This window comes from Catharus ustulatus, chromosome 1 (genome assembly GCF_009819885.2).
Source record: "Catharus ustulatus isolate bCatUst1 chromosome 1, bCatUst1.pri.v2, whole genome shotgun sequence".
NCBI lineage: Eukaryota > Metazoa > Chordata > Aves > Passeriformes > Turdidae > Catharus > Catharus ustulatus.
In genome coordinates this window covers 151,893,036-151,914,379 of record NC_046221.1, presented here as the reverse complement: position 1 = coordinate 151,914,379, position 21,344 = coordinate 151,893,036, and the positions used below count along the sequence as shown (strand labels likewise).

At 39.3% G+C, this 21,344-nt stretch overlaps 1 protein-coding gene across 1 annotated transcript in view; it reads right to left on the bottom strand.

Moving 5' to 3' along the window:
* Positions 1–21,344, bottom strand: part of NSMCE2 (NSE2 (MMS21) homolog, SMC5-SMC6 complex SUMO ligase) — a 126,393-nt gene that overhangs the window by 89,962 nt on the left and 15,087 nt on the right. Inside the window, exon 3 of the mRNA XM_033078196.1 lies at positions 8,816–8,922. Within this exon, the coding sequence (XP_032934087.1) occupies positions 8,816–8,922 (107 nt within the window). The remainder of the gene's footprint in view (positions 1–8,815; positions 8,923–21,344) is intronic.

The window sequence follows — 21,344 nt, the reverse complement described above, 5'->3', positions numbered from 1 at the left end:
GAAACATTCACAAGAAACCATACTACAAAGTCGTATGACTTTGGTCCAGCATGCACACTCCTGTTTACACCCAGTATTGGATAACTCAACAAGAAAAAGTCTCAAGTAATATAATTTATGAGGAAGTTAGGAATGAGAGTAGCAACTCCTACCACTAACTTCTTAGCTGAAACTCTTCAACGAAAACAAATTCATGGCAATAGCAGCCAACAAAAAAAAAAAGTGTGATCTAGTTGATGCTGTAAGCAACATTGTATCTGTGATTCATTATAAATCTGCTAAGAGTTTTGCTGAAGAAAAATCTGGATAACTGAGTATTTTTATTGATAAAATCAGTTTAAAAATATACTAGGAGGAAAAGTAAATGTTTTTAAACTAGTGACTTAACATTTAAAATCTTGGAGAAGGAATATTAAAGTATCCAACATACACATATAATTTCTGGAAACAATTACAGTAATTAAAACAACATTCAACCTTTGGAGGGAGACATTTTATGGAAGGCATTCCAGAAACTGCCTCCCCACTGATCAGTTTGGGTGTGTTCAATTAACAGGAGAAACTAATTTAAAGTAAAAACTCCTGCTGCTGGGAATCATCCAGGATTTAGCACTCAACCTTCACCCCCTGGCTCCAAGGATTTAAATCCTTGGACTGTCAGCAGGAGCTTTCTAGATGAGACTATTAATTTGAAATACTATTTTCACTACTGAGCAACTAAAATTACAACGCCAGTGTTTCCAGTAATAAATTTCATCTACCAAAAAAAAAAAAAATCCATGATTTGAGATTAAGATAGTTTTTTAATCTGGCTATTTGACTTCAACACCTACCAGTTTCATTACATTTCAAAATTTTATCTTCTTTCTCTAGGCTAGCCTAAACCAGACAGAGTTAACTGACACTGACTCTGAAATGCAGACACTGCCTAGGAAAGTAGGGATACAAATCACAGAGACTCTTAGTTGCTTTATGTGTGACCTTCTGGAATTTCAGAAAAAGTTCAGACTGCCAGCTGCAATCTTCAGTGTTAAAATAAAATCATTAAAAACTGCAATTAAATCAGTTTTTAATCATTAAACACTGAATTCAAATAGCTTTGAATTCTTCAGGTAGAATCTCTTTACAGACAGTGATATGGGATGCTGTCCACATGACTGAGATCATGGTTAAGTGAGATGGTAAATTCAGTTCAGGATGTCTCATGTGAGATCAAAACCACCACAGCTGCATGACACACCGATTGAGTGTAACCCACTCTGCCAATTCTAATTTTGCCCAGTTATGCTCCATCAGGTAGTGTCTGTCCTGCAGCCAGAATACAGCCAGCATAAACAGTATCAAGTGATCTGGTACACTTGATGAGAACGTGCTACCAGGTGATTTGGTACTGCGTAAATGCAGTGTTAAAGAACACGGGGTCACATCCCAAAGAACAGAGTGAAACAATTTGTCAAGGTCAACCACACGAGCTGCTAGTAGACCTGAAAATAGAATCCAGTCCTCCTTAATCTCAGGCTAGTTTGCTACCTACTGAGCAGCACTGCTGCCCAACATAGCAGACACACTTTTCAAATTACTGTGTGGTTCCTAGGACTTCTTTGGCACATTTGTTCTTAACACTATCCCTGCTGCCACCATATCTACAGAGGTCCCACTTCCATGTGATGGCTCTAGGTCCAGAACATTTATTTTCACCCAAATCTTCACTGCTAACCAGCTGCGGCCTCTTCTGCCTCACCCCTGCCCACACAAGCCAAGGGCCATTCCAGCAACTACCATGTTGACATTGCAAATATTTAGGAAAATGTTTAGCTTGACCAATGTAAGCAACCACAGTGAATTCAAACAAACCTATGTCCACATGCAAGAGTTTCCAGGGTTTATTCTCCAAAAAGCAGGATACTATGCTTGCTAGGAGACACTAAGACACACTACTGAGGATTGCTATATAATCCACATAAAACACTACTCCTACTTCTTTATAGGCTGCTCACTAAAAAAATATTTTAATTGCAGCTCACTAAATGTTGACTTTAACATATTACTGTAGAGAACTACACACATAGATCACTAATTCTTGGAAAATAAAAAAGCAGCTTCCATCAAATGCTTAGCCTGACACATACAGAGACACACAAAAAAGTAAAGCAAATAGCATAGAGTAAATATTAGAAACGTGTTTAAATGAATCTCTGTCCCAGTTTCTGCAGGAAGCAGAGTACATGCCTAAAACAGTGCTATACTGTTTGAATTACTACTTGGAGATGGAAGTAGGACAGAGCAAGAAATACACTATTGATTAGAAATTCTATCAAAGAAATTGTACTGAAGAAACATTAAAATATTAAAAACTCCACAGCTATCTAATGCTAGAAATAAGCTTGCCTGTAAAAGTTTTAGTAAGTCCTGTGGCATTATATATATAGAGATAGATGCAGAGGCATAATTATGAAGTCACATATTATCTTCCTCTACTATCCTGCCCAAGTCATTATAAGGACTTAATCCAATGTCCACATTTTGTTTATTTTGTAAGATGAATGATCAGTCTGAAACGGCTTCATTAGTAGATAGCAAGTAAACAAGCCCTAAAGAGGAATTCCAATTAGAATTCAAGGTACCAGAATAACGGCCAAAAGGACATCCATTGTTAAATTAAATCTCTAAGGATGAAGCAAGTTCTCCAAAAATCTCCAAAGACATTGTCATTGGTACAACATCTTTCACCAGGGTTTTGACTTATTGCTGCTGATGGTGCCCTCCAGTATGCTCTGAGTGAATTTCAAGATACTATCAATTGCTTTTACAATTAGACTCAGGATAAATGCAGCAAAAGACTACAACAGTTCTTTTATTCTCCCAGACAGCCCAAGAAAAGATAGATCCATTCTACTAAACCTATTTTTCTGGTACTTCACAAAGACCTTCCTGAGCAAATTCTGTGCAGCAGAGGACCTTTTTCATAAAAAGTAGGTCCCAAAATTTTCATGGACAGCAGAAAATATTTCAGAATCAAGAAACACTGATGTCAGAGGAAAATGCTCTGAACTCAGCTGTAGAGTGAAGGTCACAGTTGCAGATATGGATATCGTCAGTGGATTTTGCCCTAAAACATGTTCTCATGACAGTATAGCAAGAGGAAAAAAGAAGAGCAAAGTGCTTATTAAGAAAGTCAGCACCAAACGAGGCTGTTCGTTCAATGAAACTAGAAAGTTCCATGTCAAAAATTGCTTCACTGACAACACTGTAATGAGTGTCACAGTGCCAGTCACTGTCAGAGAGCCCCAAATCAGCTAAAACACATTAATCCCTTGGGATTCACAGTCTTCCTGGTACTTATCTCTACAGAAAACTAAGTGACAATCTGATTTTTAAGCACAGCCCTGTCTCTTACAGGCAAGAGCAGTCACTGATGACTCTGCTGGCATTCACCACAAACACTGAACTTGGTCATTACATTAGTTCTGCTGCCATAGCTGTGCCAATGAAGATGGGAGCTGGCTGGAATCACATCCTCTGCTTGACCTTGCTGTTACTTCAAAGATCACACTGTAAGTGGAGGTACCACTGCAGAAATGTTTTGTTGCTTTAGTTTGCACTGTCAAAAGAGACAACTTGGACATTTTGGAAGAACCTTCTCCAGTAGGACTCCTGGCCTACAAAGTTATGCTGGCAGAGGCTGGTTAACAAAGATGTTAAGTCCCTTTCATGTTTATAAGACCAAGGAAGACCATCCAAGTCACTACAGCATTATACTATGAGTTTTAAGTGAGGAAACTAGAATTCTGCTACACAAGCTGCAAATCAGAGACCATGGATTAACTGTACAGCAGTTTCAAACAGAATTCTTTACTTTTCTGCAGAGGCTTTGAGATCACTCACAAACTGGACACTCAGCATACGACCTACATCACTGAAGGGAATTATCCTTCTGCAGGATTACAACCTACACAGTTTGCCACTAAGATAACAGACCCCAGTACTAAAGTAATCTGCTCTAAATTACTGACCAAACATCCCCACCTACTCATACTCCAATGACCTTACTAGTCTAAAGGGAAGAATTACTATCAAAAACACAAAACAATTTTAAGAGTAGTTCCTATATATCCTGTAGAGACAAAATCACTCTTGCACAAGGAACATGGTGTAACCCTCATCTTCACAAAGGAAGAATGAACACTTAACAAGGTGTGAAGTCACACAGGCATAAATGACCAACACACCCAGACTTCAAATCCTCTCAAGACATACACTTGCATCAGTTGTATGTAGTTTTACAGATAAAAACCAACAAATAACATTTTAATTTCACTTCCTGGGTTCAAACTTTAATTAATTTTAAATTAAATTGCAATTATAACTGTTCAAATCAGTTTCCTAGCAGGATAATCAGAAAACAAAGATGTCAGCAGCCACTGATAGAGTGACAGATATGATTCATCAAGAACAATGTGGGAAAGCTCTAGCAGAGGCAGGGGTAAAACCCAAGCATCAATGCACCATCTAGTGTTTCCATTTTTCCTTCAGCTCAACAGCTTAGCACTCTTCCAACCAATCTCCTCCCCATATGTCTACATGATCTCAAGATTTCCCAAGCCCATGTCCTTCACCTCTTGTCTGCCTCTTCTCATTCTGAGCACTTCCTTTGCTTAATTTTTTTCTTAAATATTTCTCCTCTGTGTGTCTTCCACCCCACTAAGGTTTGGGTTTCATTCTGTCACAGTGCTCAGGTTTAGCAAAATGCAGATAAAATCAAGCAAGACAAAGCGATGTTTGGCAAAGAAGTAACTTGCAAAAGGAAGCACCAAGCAATCCTTGCCAGAAATGCCATTATCACATTCAACAATTTCCTGTCACCTGAAAAGGAAACAAAAGAGCCCAGGTTCCCTTTCCCTAAAGGAGAAGAAAAGAGAAGTGGGAATAATGTAACTTTAGAAGTCAGTTTTGTCTTCCTTGTTCTCTAGTTTGATCTATAAGTCATTGTAATTCATTTTATCTAGAGAAGTCTGGGAGCTTCAGAAAATTTATCCCAGCTTTTACAGTCCCAAAGAAATCAAATGCTTGAAAAGCTGAGAGTGATCAGTCCACCACCATCATCCCTGCTAATCCAGAGAGCAGAGTGGAAGTGAGGGAGCAGGCACAACTGTTGAAATTAAGTACCATGAGACAGTACAGGAAAAGTAAACCTGCAGGAACCAAGAGCCATGACACAAGAAGCAAGAACAGGAGGACACAAAAAAATAAACTACAACGCCAAGTACAACTTTACTTCAACACTGGGCTCATCAAGCAAATTCAGTAAAATACCTGTTCATAGGCTGTAACACCCCCTGCTCACATAAGTCACTTTTTCAGAGTGTGCACAGTAAAACAAATGTGCACTGGGTCTTTACACACAGACAAGAGAATGCAAAGCCAATGACTACACAGGTTATTACATATATGGGAAATGCCATTTTTTGGTTGTTCATGGTGTATAAAAATGAGCACCTGGCATACTGAAGCTTTATGGATTCACCACCTAGAACCTGTTCCCTGCAGAGACATGACATAAAATCAAGTATCTTGACTCTGTGTGTAGATTGTCTTCCTGCACACTGGGTGAAAGAATCCGTATTTGGGACAACAAATATGCTGGCATTCAGGCCACTTGAGAACTCTGTCACAGTAGGGAACACTTGAGCCTGGGTTCCCATCATTTGGGTCTGTTTCAAGAGTATAAAAAAATTCTGCAAGAGATGCTGCAGCTCCATCAGTCTTTTGTTGTTACACTAAAAATAAGAGTGCTGTCTGGACTTTGCATGGTAAGGACCTGAATATTAGCTAATTTCTTTTAAAAATACCCATTTTAAATGAAAGAAGAAGCAGTAGCAGAAGTCCAGTCATTACACAGGTACAAGAAAATCCAGTGGCACAGGGAGTTTCCACAGACAAAGGATTTCCCACAGCCTATTGTTGGAAACACTGTGATTCAATTCCTCACTTCTTGCTCAACAGGCTGCTGATTCAACCAGAAGAGGATTCTGGTATGTCTCACCTTCTGCATTCCACCTACTGCAGTCTAAATCAACAAAAAAACTGGCTTTGAGAAAACATGTGACTATATCTCATGCTAGTTTAAAGTTATTTACATTACAGTTCTTCGGTTTTACAATATCATCTTTTTGTCAATGCCATTTAAAGGTACACAAAATAATACATCAGGAATTTTAACTGCTGCAGACTCCTTATCTTGCTAAATCCAGTTGGACATTTCACTAGAAGCAGCTGGTCAGAAGGTGAAACACATACTATAATACACTTTCAGATTCACTTCTGTATGAGGAAACTACAGATCAGAAAAGTCATCAAGATACAAACTTATAAAATAATCAGATACAATGTGTTTTACAGCTGGAGACAAATCCTGTCTATGAAGAACAGACTGCTTGTGAAAATTAATGACCTGCTGCAACTCCCCAGAGAAAGCCCTCAGGTAAGGAATTCAGATGGAATCAGGGAGCAAGTCAGTGGAAGCTATTTTAAACCCGAGCCATTCTACTTCCAGGTGCAGCCCTAAATTCAGCAACAGTATCTGTTTCCCAGAAGCAGATTTTAAGCTGTCTCTAACAGGTAACTGGAGATGGGCAGCGCAGTTCCAGAGGCATGGCAGGCAGCTAACCTCCAAAATAAAGCATGAGCTGTTATTTTTCAGAGAACAGCTTGTAACTCTGTTCTATGGCAGAAGTTATATACATTTCTTTCTCATTCTCACAGAGGTTTGGTCAGGATGCTGGCAGAGGAAAGTACAGACAATTCCCTAGAGTGAAGTAGAAAGCAGAGACAGGAGGAGTACAGCTAGAGGCTAACAGATTAGCCATTACCAAATTTATAATCCATGTAGACTCTAAAACATGTCAGATATCTTGGAGCTGCATTTTTAAAACCTTAGCACTGAAATAACAGGCAATGAGCTTGTTTTAATGACACAAAGAAGGTGCATTAGAGAAAAAAAGGAGGAAAAGGAAAACCAACGCTGCCAGTGTATTTTTTGCTCACCAGCACAGATAAGCATGCAACAGATACTGCTGAATTCAATCCTAAAAATCACAAATGTATCACTGCTCTGCCGAAACCAACAAAAATACCTTGACTTCAGTGAAGCAGTTACACCTGTGCTCAACTTAAAACATCATGAGTGATGCATCTGAAGTAAACAGGACTTTGTTGGTGAAGGCACAGACTTGTTCTTTATAGTCCTAAACTTAAAAAAAAAGTATTTTGCTGATAAATGGAAATAATGAAAGTAGTTAAAAAGTTATTGTTGAAAATTACTTGAAATTCCCATTATAACAATAAGACATCAATTATTAATTGGCTTATAATCAAAATATAAACCAACTGTGTTTTGCTCAAGTCTGGATATACATTAATCTAACAGTGAGGACTGTGTTACAATTCACTAGAAAGCTTTAAAAATCATGAATAGTCCAAATAAAAGGAAAAAGTTCGGAACCATCCAATATAAACTGGAAGGTCTGAAATTACGTTGATACCTGAAATTAAATGTATGTTTAAAGACTACATGGGAAAAGTGCCTGTACTTACTGCTGTCCAACACTTGCTGATGTAGACATAGTTTTGAACTCCTTTTAAACAAGTATATTTAATTATCTGAATGAAGATTTTTCAGTTAAGCATCTGATCAGATGATTTTTTTAAAAACTAAAAGAAAACCTTTCTACAACTGAAAACCATATAGGCATCTCAACAGAACTAGTGGGAAATGCATGGCTTTGCTCTGCTTTTACTGCTATTAAAAGAACAAAAAGCAACAGCAAGATAATAGCAAGGCAGGTTTAATTGAAAAGCTCTACAATCTTAAATTGTGAAACACAGATTTCCCACCTGGAAGGGAAATCAGGGATGTGCTTTTGCATTTTCTAGAGAAATCCATAGAAAGCCGACCCCGAGAAGTGTCTGTGCAGACACACACTAAAGTTGAGCTCTCCGGCACCACGTGCCCTAAAGCGGAGGCTCGGCCGCCCGGGACCTGCCCCTTCCCGGCCCGGTCGGGACCGCGCAGAGCCCGGGACGGGAACGCGGCGAGCCCGGACGGGAACGCGCAGAGCCCGGGCAGGGAACGCGCAGAGCCCGGGACGGGAACGCGCAGAGCCCGGGACGGGAACGCGCAGAGCCCGGGACGGGAACGCGCCGAGCTCGGACGGGAACGCGCAGAGCCCGGGACGGGAACGCGCAGAGCCCGGGACGGGCAGCGCGCGGGGGCGGCGCCCCCTGGCGGGCACTGCCAGCGCCGCCGCCGCGCCCGGCGTCTGTCCGTCCGTTCGTCCCTCCCGTGTCATTTGTCCGTCCTTTGTCCGTCCTTTGTCCAGGGGCACAGCAAGGCCCTGGTGCATAGAGCAGCAGCCAAGTCAGCTGGCGGGAAGGCAGTGGCAAACAGGGTTTAAAACACCGGATCTCTGCAGCCACAGTCATCAGTTTGTTCTCAAATGGGCTGCCTCACTCATCTGAACTTCCATCTTCCACAATCCGTGAGCTGGTCTCACCTGAGAGTAGGGTGTCTTAACTACAGTGTCCTTAATCATCCTCAAAGCACTACTCATCCCATATTCCCAAGGGTGCGAGTTTGGTGGAGAGAAGTTAAAAACTCTGCTTGGAAAAAAAATTAAGAGTTGTACTGGCAACTTCAGTGTTTCATAATTTTATACCTGCCAAAGAGCTGTATTTTCCATTGAGTATTGTTTAAATGTAACATTTGTGTCTTTTAAAAGATAACGTTTTTGTAATTTAATGAGAAGAGATAATTTACCTGATTTATGGTTTCTTCAAATGCTTTTATGTAATGATTAAGTTCTCTGTCCATTGCAGCATATTCTAACATGACTTTTTCCATATTGTTAACATCCTCTTCATCATCTGCAAAATAAAATATGTGGAACATGGGTGATCAATTGTATTATTTTCAGGCAGCATATTTTCTTTACAAATATTTTATTTACAAATATTCATGCTGTGAATATCTAATGCATTTGTAAGTCTCAGCAGGTGTTGTGAAGCTACTCAAAAATATACTTATTTTTCTCATTTTGCAACTGTAATCTTTGACATTTCTTGGGTAACTTGAACAAACAGCTTAGTCAGAAAGACACTTCCCTGGTTTCATGTGAACAAGAGAGGGTATGTGTAATTTCATCTACCAACACCTAGTCATTAGGCAATCAGGATATTTTCTGCAAAAGTTATATTTCATGACTCATCACGTTGCCTCAGAAATAGCAAGAAGAAACTTAAATGCCCTCTCGGTACAGTATAGTTCACAGCTATAATTAGACCCCTTATCCCCAATAAACACAGCTACAGGAAAATCAAAACAAAGCCAGCATTTTACAATACAGGAAATAATGGAAGAATGGATATCATTGGTGATTCAAGCAGTAAAATTCTAATTGCCAGGGAAAATCAATTAACACAGGTCATGTGATTAGTAATTCATATCCACTTTTATTCTCCTCTGCATTCCTCCCAATTCCACTCCTTTCATCTCTAACTACACCTCTGCTTTGCTATTCTAACACTGCTGTTTATCTGCTTAAATAAGGACCCTCTGCAGACGCTACAAAGCTGAACAGCCACAGCTGTATATTCCTGACACAGCTGCATGTACCACACCAAAAGCTGCCAACTGGGGGAGGACAGCCAGCCACAAGCCCTGAATCCATGCAGGAAATCAGGAAGTTAGGAAAGCTCTGCTTCCACTTCTGCTACTCCCATTTATCCCTATCCTGCAGTTTCCAGGTATAGAGAAAGCTGGAAGCAGCTGGACTCTCTGAAAGAGCCCCAAAGTCTGCCATGCAGCATTAGGGGTTGTCATTTGATGGAGCATTCTTTAAAAGCACTTCAGTAGCCAATCTGTGCTGCTACTTTTAGGAAGAAAATTGTAGTACAGCTTTTTAAATTACTTTTTTTGTGAAGAAAGGGAAATGCCTTCTGATCTGGCAAGCTGGCACGTTGCTTAAGTTGCTAACTATATTATTATGTTAGAACACAAAAATCTGTCTCTGCAGAAAGCTGACACAATTGTATATGGCCATCAGTTTGGGAGCAAAATCTGAAACACATCGCTCAGAGACAGAAACATCACATCATATTGAAACAGTGATGGATCAAGGAGACAAAGGAAAAGTGCTAAGATATATTTACACAAAAGAAGTTACATAATAAGCTATGCTATTTTGTGAACATGGCAATTACAGTCATGACGTTTCCCTTAATTATATATAGGCTTGGTATGTATCCATTTTTCATTAAGTAGATGAATGGATACTGTAGACAGAATCTTGGCATTCCTGCAACTTTCTTCTGAATAATCAGCATTTCCCTCTCCCCTTTCCCTTCCCTCCCACCAAGTTTCCATGTCCTATCTGGTAACTATGATCATGCTATTTTTCCTTCCTGCTAGGAAGCATATGAAGTGCCTCCTTCAAGGCTCACACAAAGGACACTCCATGAATCACAGGAAAGGTTTGTGTAGCCAATAACTGCCATTCTCCTCCCATGGCCAAAATGAATCATATCCACAACATAAAGAAACTACAGTAGCTTAAATATTTAAAAAAAAAAAACCTTTTAGGGGAAAAGAAATGCATTGTTAAATACCAGGAGAGCTATACAAATGCTGTCTTTCCTAACAGTTAAAAAATAACTTTAGGTGAAGAGTATTGCCTGCAACTTGAGAGATGTACTAAAATAAAGCTCAAAGAAGTGGAACACAGCTCAGTAAGAGGGACATTATCTCCAAATACATTCTGCTCTACATTCTTCCTGGACTGACCGTTCCACCCATCCACCAGCCTGCTATAAGTCTCAACACTGTTCACTGCTGTTTCCCTGCTGCTGTTCTTTCACACATTACACATCCTGGAAATTGCTAACCATGTCACTAAGACACAATCATATCCTGCCCTTCGAGGCACTGTGGACACACAGATAGATCTGAGGGACTGTGTACAGGTCAGTTGTTGTCCACACCCTATTTCTGCTCATTGACAGATATACTACAGTCCATTTTCTGTCTGAAGTTCAACCCGTAGCATGCTGATAGCTAAGAAGAAATCTCAGCCACTTGCCTGCCCATCTCTTAAACAAGATTTAAAAGAAAGCATTCATTACAAGCTATTCTATTTGCCTTTTAAAAACTCTCATTGTTCTACATTACACACAGAATAACCTGCTGTGCAAGGCTCCTCTGCTTTTCCTTCCCCTAAAGAGCCAAGAGTATTTCTGCCCCTCCCTATTAGGGAGCAGATGCAGGGCAGAGCTTGGGTGCACATGGTAAGAAACTGTGGGTGACTGTGTATGGGGGTGTAAAGTTTTACAGCTCACCAAGGCAGGGATCCCAGCACCTTCAAGGTTTCTTTACAACAGACTCCACCATACACTAATCAGAACATACCAGTTAACTGACCTTACTAAGGAACAAGAAATTAAAAAAGACTTTTCTCTCCTCAACACCATCCCACAACTCATTGTCTGTCACAAATCCCACCAACCACTGGTTTAACAGCACTACAGCATGAAAAATAATTGAAATCTAATAATTACATCAAGCTTTTGAAAGATTCAAAAGGCATTGTCTGTTATTCACGCTGCAAGCCCTGCTGCTGCTTTTCTTTCATATGTGAGGGTGACAATGGAGATCCGTGGTAAAGAGATTCAAGGCACTGACTCTCTTTCAGCAGACCATGAGCACACTGACTGCTGAATACCCTCCAGCCAGACTCCAGCTACAAAGCCAGACAACTCTCCAAAGTGCTCAAACCTTGCACTCTGCAGGCCAACAACCTAGCTTAACACCAAAATCAAACACTTTGCAAGTGCTGGATGAGTGCCTTTCTCTTATCTAATCAAAAGTTATCCTAATCTTATTTCTAATTCATATCTAAGGAATGCATTCCAAACTCTCTGCATATGCTTTTAGCTACTGCCACAAAATACCATTGAAGTGCATATTGTAGTCTCCTTGTTATCTAGGCTAAATATGTTGAGTTTAGTAATCATTTCTTCACTAGTCATTTCCCTCATCACTCAGAGATTATACATTTTGCAATATTACATTTTTTACTCACAGAAAGCCCAGTTCAAGGCCACAATTTCATTTTCAAAGGCCCATCATGTTAAAATCAGCTGGCTGAATATGTAGTTTGTAATTGTGAATTCCAGCTCGCGTGACTTTATGATTCTTATTATAATGGAAACAGGGATATTAGCCTGAAAAGTCTCCCTAAATACTAAAGAACAAAATTGCATAAAGTGACTAGCAAGGGTTCCATTTCTGACTTCTGAAGAGACCAGTCACACTTAGGTGCCTTAATGTTGATTTAAACCATAATCAGTCAGGACTAAGTTTGGTATCATGACTCTACAGCGTTAAAACTTATGTCGCAACAACAGAATAGAGTCACGCCAGCACTGATTTAGTAATATATTCTATAGTAACAGTAATTTCTAAAATTCATCCAAAACTTGCATTTCTCCTAATATCTGAGTTCATATTTACTTTAGTTTCCTGTATACGTCCACAAGTTAGCAAAACTCTTAAGGATTTTTCACAAGTACCTCTTTCTGTGCACAAGTTACCACATCAGTATTTTTTATTTAGAATATTACAGCTGTCCTGCAGCCAGTACACACCAACCTAAATAAGCATTCACTTCCACTGCAGACTGTTTTAAACACAAAATAGTCTGGAATACCATGAAATTACAGAAAGGTTACAAATTTACAAATACAAATGTGCTTAAAATGAATGGTTAAGGACAGACAATGTGGACTAAGATGAATACATACATACTTTCATATCTTTATAACATTGGCTAACAAAAGTCAAAATTGCAACTGAAAGAAAGCAGAACATGTCAGTTCTACCTCTGGCACTATATATTAGTTTGTTTTGAAATTAAAGGCTACACACTGGTTTTACCATGATTCAAGGAAGAAGAGGAATGGTATACCATTGCCCAGAAATTTTGACAGCAGATTTCAGACTTCTAAAACACTCATAACACAAACACCCATCACTTGAGCCATTAGTGACAGTGGTAGTAGCAGTTGTCTTCATATGCCCCAGCAGCAGATAAAATACACACTTTGCCAGCAGGTTTCAAGTTACTGCTGACAGCAAAGGAACACAAGTTCTCTGACTCCCTGACTTAGCTCCATCTTTTGGAGGAAAAAATACACTCTCAATTCAGGATAAATCTAAGTATTTTCACAGTCATTTTTAGTAAGTCTTTCATTTACAGATCCAAAAGTGCTAAGACTACCCTCTGTGCCCCCAGTTCTGGTCTACTCAAAACTGTTGATAATTCAAGTTGGACAGTAGATCTTGAAAAAACTCTCAACCAACCCACACTCTTTAGAATAGATTGGCAACACACTTGGAGAAGACAGTAGTGATGCTCAGCAGCAAGAGACCTATGTAGGAGAGCACTGTCTCATTTCCCCCCTCTGTCTACACAAGGAATGAAGTTTGCCACAGCACTCCAGACTACACAGACCAAGAGGAACTTAAGCAGGAGACTGATTGCTTCTGCAGCACTGAGAGCCCATCATCACTTCTTGTCCTGCAGATACATGGACAGCTCCTCAGAAAACTTTCATCAAAGATTTCTTTCAAAAACTCATTTCCCTGACCTGCAACATACTTCCCTTACTGGGCCGCAGAAAAAGCAGAAGATTAATACAGAAAATCCTAAACTAAAATAAATGAGAAGCCATACAAAGGAACAGCAAAAAACTGGAGAAAATCAAATTCTTCATCTCAATGCAGTTTTCTTCACATAGAGAAATGGTTCAAAGTAAAATGCCCAAAAATCTCCATGGAGCTGTCTGGATAGGGCACTAACCACTGCAATTAGTAAGAGAAAAAAAAAATACTGCTGGTAAGAGGAGCAACAACCATACAGGGAATGGCAATTGGTGGAGTAAAGGGGAATGTGAGGCAGTAATTGCAAAATTTCCCTCCATGTAACAGTCAAAAACTACTTACTGCTGAAGTTAGTCATAATGAAACCCCCAACTTCTCAGGAAATGCCTTTAACTGGGCTTTAAAGTATTTGAAGCTGTATTTCCCTCACTGTCCCCTACCAAAGCCATGCTTTTTGCATGCAAAGTTTTCACACACACAGTTTAGAGACTGAGCGTGCATGATTGTAGAGACCAATACTTTCACCTAGATCCCAGACTCCACTGAAACATAGGTGTATCTCACAAAATTAAACTACATGAGTGACAGAAACAGAAACCTATACTAGATGTGTGGGCCAGCTTCAGCAGGGGATTGGGCATGATGACCTCCAGAGGTTCCTTCCAACCTCAGCGATTCTGGGTTTCCATAACATTCTTCAATATTCAACAACCTCATCTCTAAGCCATTTTTCTGGAAGATGGTTAAAGTGAGTTTAAGTCCTCTCAAGCAAAGAAGGAACTGAAATGTGAGTTTCCAGTATTCTACCAAAGAAAAAATCTAAGTAGGAGGAACACAATTGAAAGGAGCATGTGAGACAGGACTAGCAGTACTTGTAAAGGAAAGACCAGCAGGCATAGAGAACAAGAACACAGGTAGCACCAGAACTATCACTTGTGAGTGATTTTTAAAGCTTCATCTTATTTTCTACTGGGCTTCTGTTAAGAAACTGCAGATTAAACTGCAATACCTGAATTTTGGTCAAGCATTTTCCTGAGTAAAGTCTTCTGAGGTCGCATTTTAGAATAGAAAAGGCTGTGCTTTTCAGTCTGGATTTAAACATTTGCTTTATCTGGCAAGTAATGGGAAAAAATCTTCAATTATCCATTTCTTCCTGCTTGGGTTTTTTTTTTTTTAAAGTCAGTTGAACCAAGAGTGTCTGTTAGATTACAAACTTTGCCTGATGAAAAAACCCTTGTCTTGTATTACAAAGCATTTCCATTGCAGGCTATGACTGAAATAGGAACAGAGTCAGTGGCCCTGGAGGCTCCTGTCAATCCCCTGGAAAAGAACCCAAGTAGTAGTAGCAGTAGTACCCATATTGTAGAGAATCAGAATTTCAATAGAAACAGACCATGCATGGTCTGAACACCCACCTTGAAACATCTCAATGGCTGAGTACCCAGTTTGAAATATCTCAGGGGGCCAGTATTTCCAGTGAGTGGGTGTTGCACACATTCTGAAAACAGTCATTTTAGAATGGGCCCAGGGAAACTGAGGCACTTGCCATCACTAGTGACTTTTGAAAATAACTGTATTATTCTATAATAATCGCAATACTTTTCCTCAACCTGAAACTCCCTTAAACTCCATCACCAGCAGAACAAGGCCAACAGTGCTTTAGAAAGCAACTTCCTTACAGTACTTTTTTTTTTCTCCAGACTACCAGGGGAAGGCTAAAAAGCTGTAATGATCCCAGTTTAGACATGAGAGCAGTAGAAAAGATCTATCTGACCAGGTATATCGACCACAGTACCCAACAGACTGTCATGTAAAGAACAGCATTATCTCTGAACACAAACTGACACTATAATGAGCTAATGAAATAAACAGGGCTCTCACACAGAACTTGATGTAGCAAAACACTCCAACATGTGCTGACCTGCTTTGCTGTATAAAATCCAAACTAAAATATTATTTAACACAAATAGAGATGATTTAGAGATGATTTAGGCTGAGACACACAAGTAATACAAAGACAAAAACTGAACTCTCATAGAAGTGAACATACTTTTCTATGAAACTGAAAAATCGTTTTATAGATATCTACATACTTTTGACTGTTGTAAGCTCTATAGTTGAGCCACTTGCAGCACCAAGACATCAAGACAGCAGTATGCACAGTTTTCCCAAACAAAAATGGCCCTTTTCTTGACTAAAAACTAAGGCCTGTACAATTCCCAGAGTATTTCCTGCTGTTCAGATAAAAGAGACCAGCACTTGACCAACATCTCTTTTCTCCTTACTAAATTTCAAGGTCATGGTGAGGCTAATCTTTATTTTACCAATGAATGCCTACTTCATTTTGCAGAAAGACCAATTTAAAGTTATCAAAGACAATATAACTAGTAAACAGAGGCACTGAAAGGAGGATAAGGCATTTACAAGATGCAGTAGTTTCGAGAAGCAACTCAAGCTCTGCACTATCAAAATTCTACACCAGTCTCCTAGCATTACTGTGATATCCATCCAGAATTACAGTTCTCTCCTCAGCAAATGAGTAAATCAGCATTCCTCAACACTAGCACAACACAAGCCCAAGAAGAACAGAAACACAAGTTATGCTGACAGACAAGCAACAAGAAAACACCAAGGCTGAGGTTCACATACATTTTCTTTGGCAACAAAGTGAGCTTCACAGGTCATTTCCCCAGGCACTCATCCCTGCTGTTCCTCTTATGTTCCTCCTCTGCTGCCCTTCAGCCAGGATAATACAGTCTTTCATAGGGTCATACTAGAAATTGGATTAATTAAACAATTCAAACTAAAAATAGCAACCTGTCCTCCAAACCCAAACCCATGCTATTGCAGTAATGGAATCTGAAGTGCAGATATTAAAACGGTTGTACCAGTACAATTAAGGGAATAGCAAACTGTAGCAGGGTGGAGATGGGGGTGGGGGGGAACTTCCTAAATCAAATTGTTTGCCAAGAAAAAGGTAAAGGAACCCCACCTGTGTATTTTCAAAGTAAGCACAAGGCATACATTATCTTATGAAAGAAATCTGACCAATCTCTCATAAAGTAAATAAAGAACCTCTCCCCATGTTTTCCCAAATACATATACAATATATATAAAATACATGCACACAAAAACACATACATGCACTCACGTATCACTCTCATCCCAGTGGATTTTAACATATGATGAAATTAAGGTTGAAAACAACATTTTCAACTAATTTTAATGGGAAAGAATTTTCCTATGACTAACAAAATGTTTCTTGTCTCTGGAAACATGGACGTGTGTGCACCACACAATAGAGCCTGGTTCAGTGCCCTGAGCTGCTGATGACCTTGCCTTCCTCAGAACAAGAGATGTGAGAGCTGGGAATATTTAAAAATAAGGAATTTAGTGCTATCCTTCTTCTACCCAATTTGTCCTCTCAGAACTTGGTAAGGTAACATTGTAATTTGGGAAAAATTTTCCTGAAATATTTTCCCTTACAAGGAACAGCAAAATACTTGTTATAAAGCCTTGTAACTGCTACTCTTTGATCTCTCAGAATACTTTGTAAAACTGATATTTAAAATGAAGAATTTTATCAAGACTTTCAATTAGGCTTTACCATTCTATAGGACTCTCAGGCTGCTTTATGTATAATTTCCCCTGGAAATTAATATCAGCAACATTTTTTTTTATTATTCCAACAAGTTCATTTCTAACTTGTTAGATCTTTTTTAAGCACGATTTCTTCTGTATTACTCAAGATCTCTACTGGCACATTATGCATTCTGCAGCGATAATCCATGCAGTTTTTATTTACAAGTCAACTGTATATTAGTGCTTTCCCTTGCCAAAACCCAATTCTTCTCATATTTTAAATTGCACTGACAGGTGAAAAACAAATATTTTAGTGTGAAGTACAAGTCTGTCTCAAATAAAAGGCATGATTGTTATAAGCCAGCAGTAAATAACACCATTAGGTTTTTCACAAGAAAAAACTTTGCTTCTGTTAATGAACCAATTATATTTCTCATTCTGGAGAAGCTCATTCAAAGAGTACATTAAAGTAAATCTAGTAATTACTTAGAATTTCCTCCATTTAGGGGAAACAGGAAATGAGTTAGAAAGACTTTTCAGAAAAAAAATATCAGCAAGATAGGAAAACAAGCCCTTCAAAATTCTCAGAAACTTAACCTCTCTGTCCTGAAGTGGAGGCAGCCTAGCTCAGAGCTAATGAGCCCTCATCAGAGCTTATTTAATCACTGTAATGTTTCAGTAAATGTAGCTGTCTTGGTTCTGGGCTTAAGCTACTATAGTATCTGAGTCTGGTGCAACTACATCCGAGCTGAAATCTAATTTCAGACTTGTGGCACTACAGGAAACAGAAGCTCCATGGTGCATCTGCAGTGTCCTGGCTGGACACAGAGCTGTGACCTGGGACAGAGCAGGGGACAGGAGCCTCCCAAAGTGACAGAGGGCTGTGTCCTGCACAGGTCACACCTCAGCCCCTCACTGCACACGAGTCAGTCCTGCTGCTGTGCACAAAAAAAAAGTTTTGTTTTTGCACAAAGCAAAGCTGAGTGCCCACCAAAGTGCCACCAAAGCTCAGTGACCTGCTGCTCTCCGCAGGGCGCACAAAGCCCCATGAACAGGCCACAGAGGGCACAAGCCCCAATACAGGGGAAAGCAACACAATACATAGCAAACAGGAAGGTAAGACCAAGGTAATCCCCTCACTCCAAGACAATCCATTGCTGTCTTATATCAATTCAGTGGTCATAGTCACATTCACACACAAAAAAACCCATAGAATCCAAGATAAGCTTCCACATCCAACTGCATCAGCTTCATGCAGACACAAACAAACACTCATCAAGCACTTAAATGTTAACATTACCAACCCAAAATGAAACAGATGGGGGAGGAAAAATGTCAAAATATGTCTGGTTTTTCAATGCCCAGTATTTTGATTAGATGCTTAAAAACTTTTTTTCTCTGAACCCACACAGCCTCTCAATCTAAATTTTAATATTTCTGCTTCTACAACCCTTGGCATTCATGACTTCAGAATTTAGAAAAGGTTATCTGTAACCCCAGACAGAACATGGCTGCTCTTTTGTTAACCAGCTGGGGCATTGGCTGTACTGCAGCTGAGCAGCAAGCTCAGGGTGGGAAAACAATCCGGTTTTGTAAGGAGCTTTTGAGACAAATCTGGCTGGCAGCAACTCCAAATTTTGCCCCACTGTGAACAAAGCAGTGAAGTGTCTTAAAACAGAGCTGACGCTAGTCCACACACATAAATGAATAAACAAAAAACAAATCAGATTCATAATATACAGCTGACAATAGAAAGTTTGGAGTTTTAAAATCAGAAACACTGATCCGTAAGATTCTCAGAAAAGTAAAGGTTGGTAAAAATTGATATGAGTATCATCTCCAAAGTTAATTTTTGAGAATGCAGATACTTCCACGTGCTTTGGATATTTTCCAGTTTCTGCTGAAGAAAACTGACAGACAGAACACAATCAAGGTTAAACTAAAGGAATGTAGAAAACCAGTGTCTCAAGCAAGCAAAGGTCAGGTGATGTTCCTCACGCAAGCATCCAATTCAGCATGAATCACATATTGATACAGCACTTAGTGCTAACCATGCCACAGTACTACAGCTAGGGCTTTCAGAGCCCATAATTCCTCAAGATGACCAAAAAAACCCCCAAAACCCCAACACAAAAAAAAGAAAACAAAAAACCCAACAACTCATATAATCCTCTTACAGCCAAGGCAAAGGCAAAGACTGCACACAAACGTTAAGTGTAATGAAAACCAGCATTTCTTTCTGCCTCTAGCAGGCTTCCTTTGCATAAAACCTCTCCTGTGAATTGGCAGATCTCCTCTTTTTGGCATGAATTGATGGTATGTGGCATTCATTCTGCTGCTTGAATGCTAGTAAGTGACAGAGCTAAATCTTTCCATTGCTGAAATTTCACTTCCCACAAAATTCATACAAAAATTTGTCCCATTACAAGGAGCTGCTACTTTCTTATCATGTGGAAAATGCATATCTCTGTCCAAAAAAAAGCAATTCAAGTCTGTATTGCCTAGGTCTCTCATACACACACAAATATTTATGATTTTGAGAGGAAACAGGAATTTGTTTGATGGCTTACAGTACACCACAGATGATGGTCTCTCTGCATGTTTTTTATATAATGCTGTTATCTTTGTCCATAGTAGGAAAGAAGGTGCCTTGAGGAGCCTTGTGGCTTCTGAAAAGGTAGTTTTAAAATAAAACCAGGAATATAAATTGAAACTGAATGTGGAAATGTTCTGTAACCAGATAAGAAGTAAAAGGTTGACTCTGTTTCAACTTAAACAGATAGCTATGACATAGCTATCAGTCACTGTGTTATTAAAATAAATTATATTCAGAATCATAGGACTATGGTTGCGATTTGTGTGGTTAACATGTACTACTTGAGAGAATTTTCTCTCCTTTATACTGATATGTTTTTGAATTTTGTTCAATTTAAAATCTGTTTTTCTGTAAAAGTGATTGGGTCAAGTCTGTACATGAAAGTATATTCAGTGGAGAAGTCTCAATTACCTTGAGACATCAGACCAGACTACACATCTCTAACAAAGCATGGATAAAATGCAAAAATACTAAGAAAATATAGAATTTGAATGAGCTGTGGCATACCTAATTCTCTCAAAAACAGCTGTGAATTAGATCTACACCCACAAGTAATAAACTTCAAAAAATGAAGTCTTGTGAAAATGTCACATTAATCTAACCATGCCGTAAATGTCTACTCACCCACTACTTACTAAGATGATTAGTAAGGAAATCACAAGTTAAACTTTATTCATCTGAAGAAAAATAGGAAAGAGGTTGCAAGGTTGATTTAACTCAGAAGATATTATTGTCACTTGACATTTACATGCAATGTATAATTCCATTCCCACTTACAGTCTGGGGAAAGCCTGTTAAAATTACTTCCGTAATGTGTGAACACTTCTTTGAATTGTTCATCTGCCACCTTCTCCTTAAGCCAGCTGGCTCCTTTTGTTAAGTCTTTTTTAATAGGAAAGTTCATTATATGTAATTTAGGGAGCAGTTTGAGATTGTCACCTTCTATTTAGTGCTACTGCACATGCATATTTCAGAGCACTCTATAGTATCTGTTGATAATGCCAAAAAGGCAGAAGGTTCACACACACATATGGTGAACAGCTCTAGCATGGAACTAATTGGAATGACCACATCTACCTTCTCATTTTCATCCAAACGGACCAGTCCTCCTTCCATTATATGCCAGAACACTCTTCCCCTTTGTAAAAGCTAACGCCTATGTGGCAACTACAGAGGTTGCTTACATGGAAATACTATTAGGAAGGCATTCAAATATCTTCTGTCATCTAGAGACTCATCAGCATACTGTCCTGCTTAATCCTGCTGCTGTGGTTTTCTCATTTCTTGATTTTCCTTGTCCTTCATTACACATTTCTTTACTCCTCTCCCCTTCTATTCCTTCTCATCCAGTTCCCCCATTCCCACTTTTCTTTCCTGAGCACTTGCTAGCCAACTCTTTGATTCTTTCCTATGTGCAAGTGCTGTCTTCCCAGTGATCACAATCTTTGGGGGCTG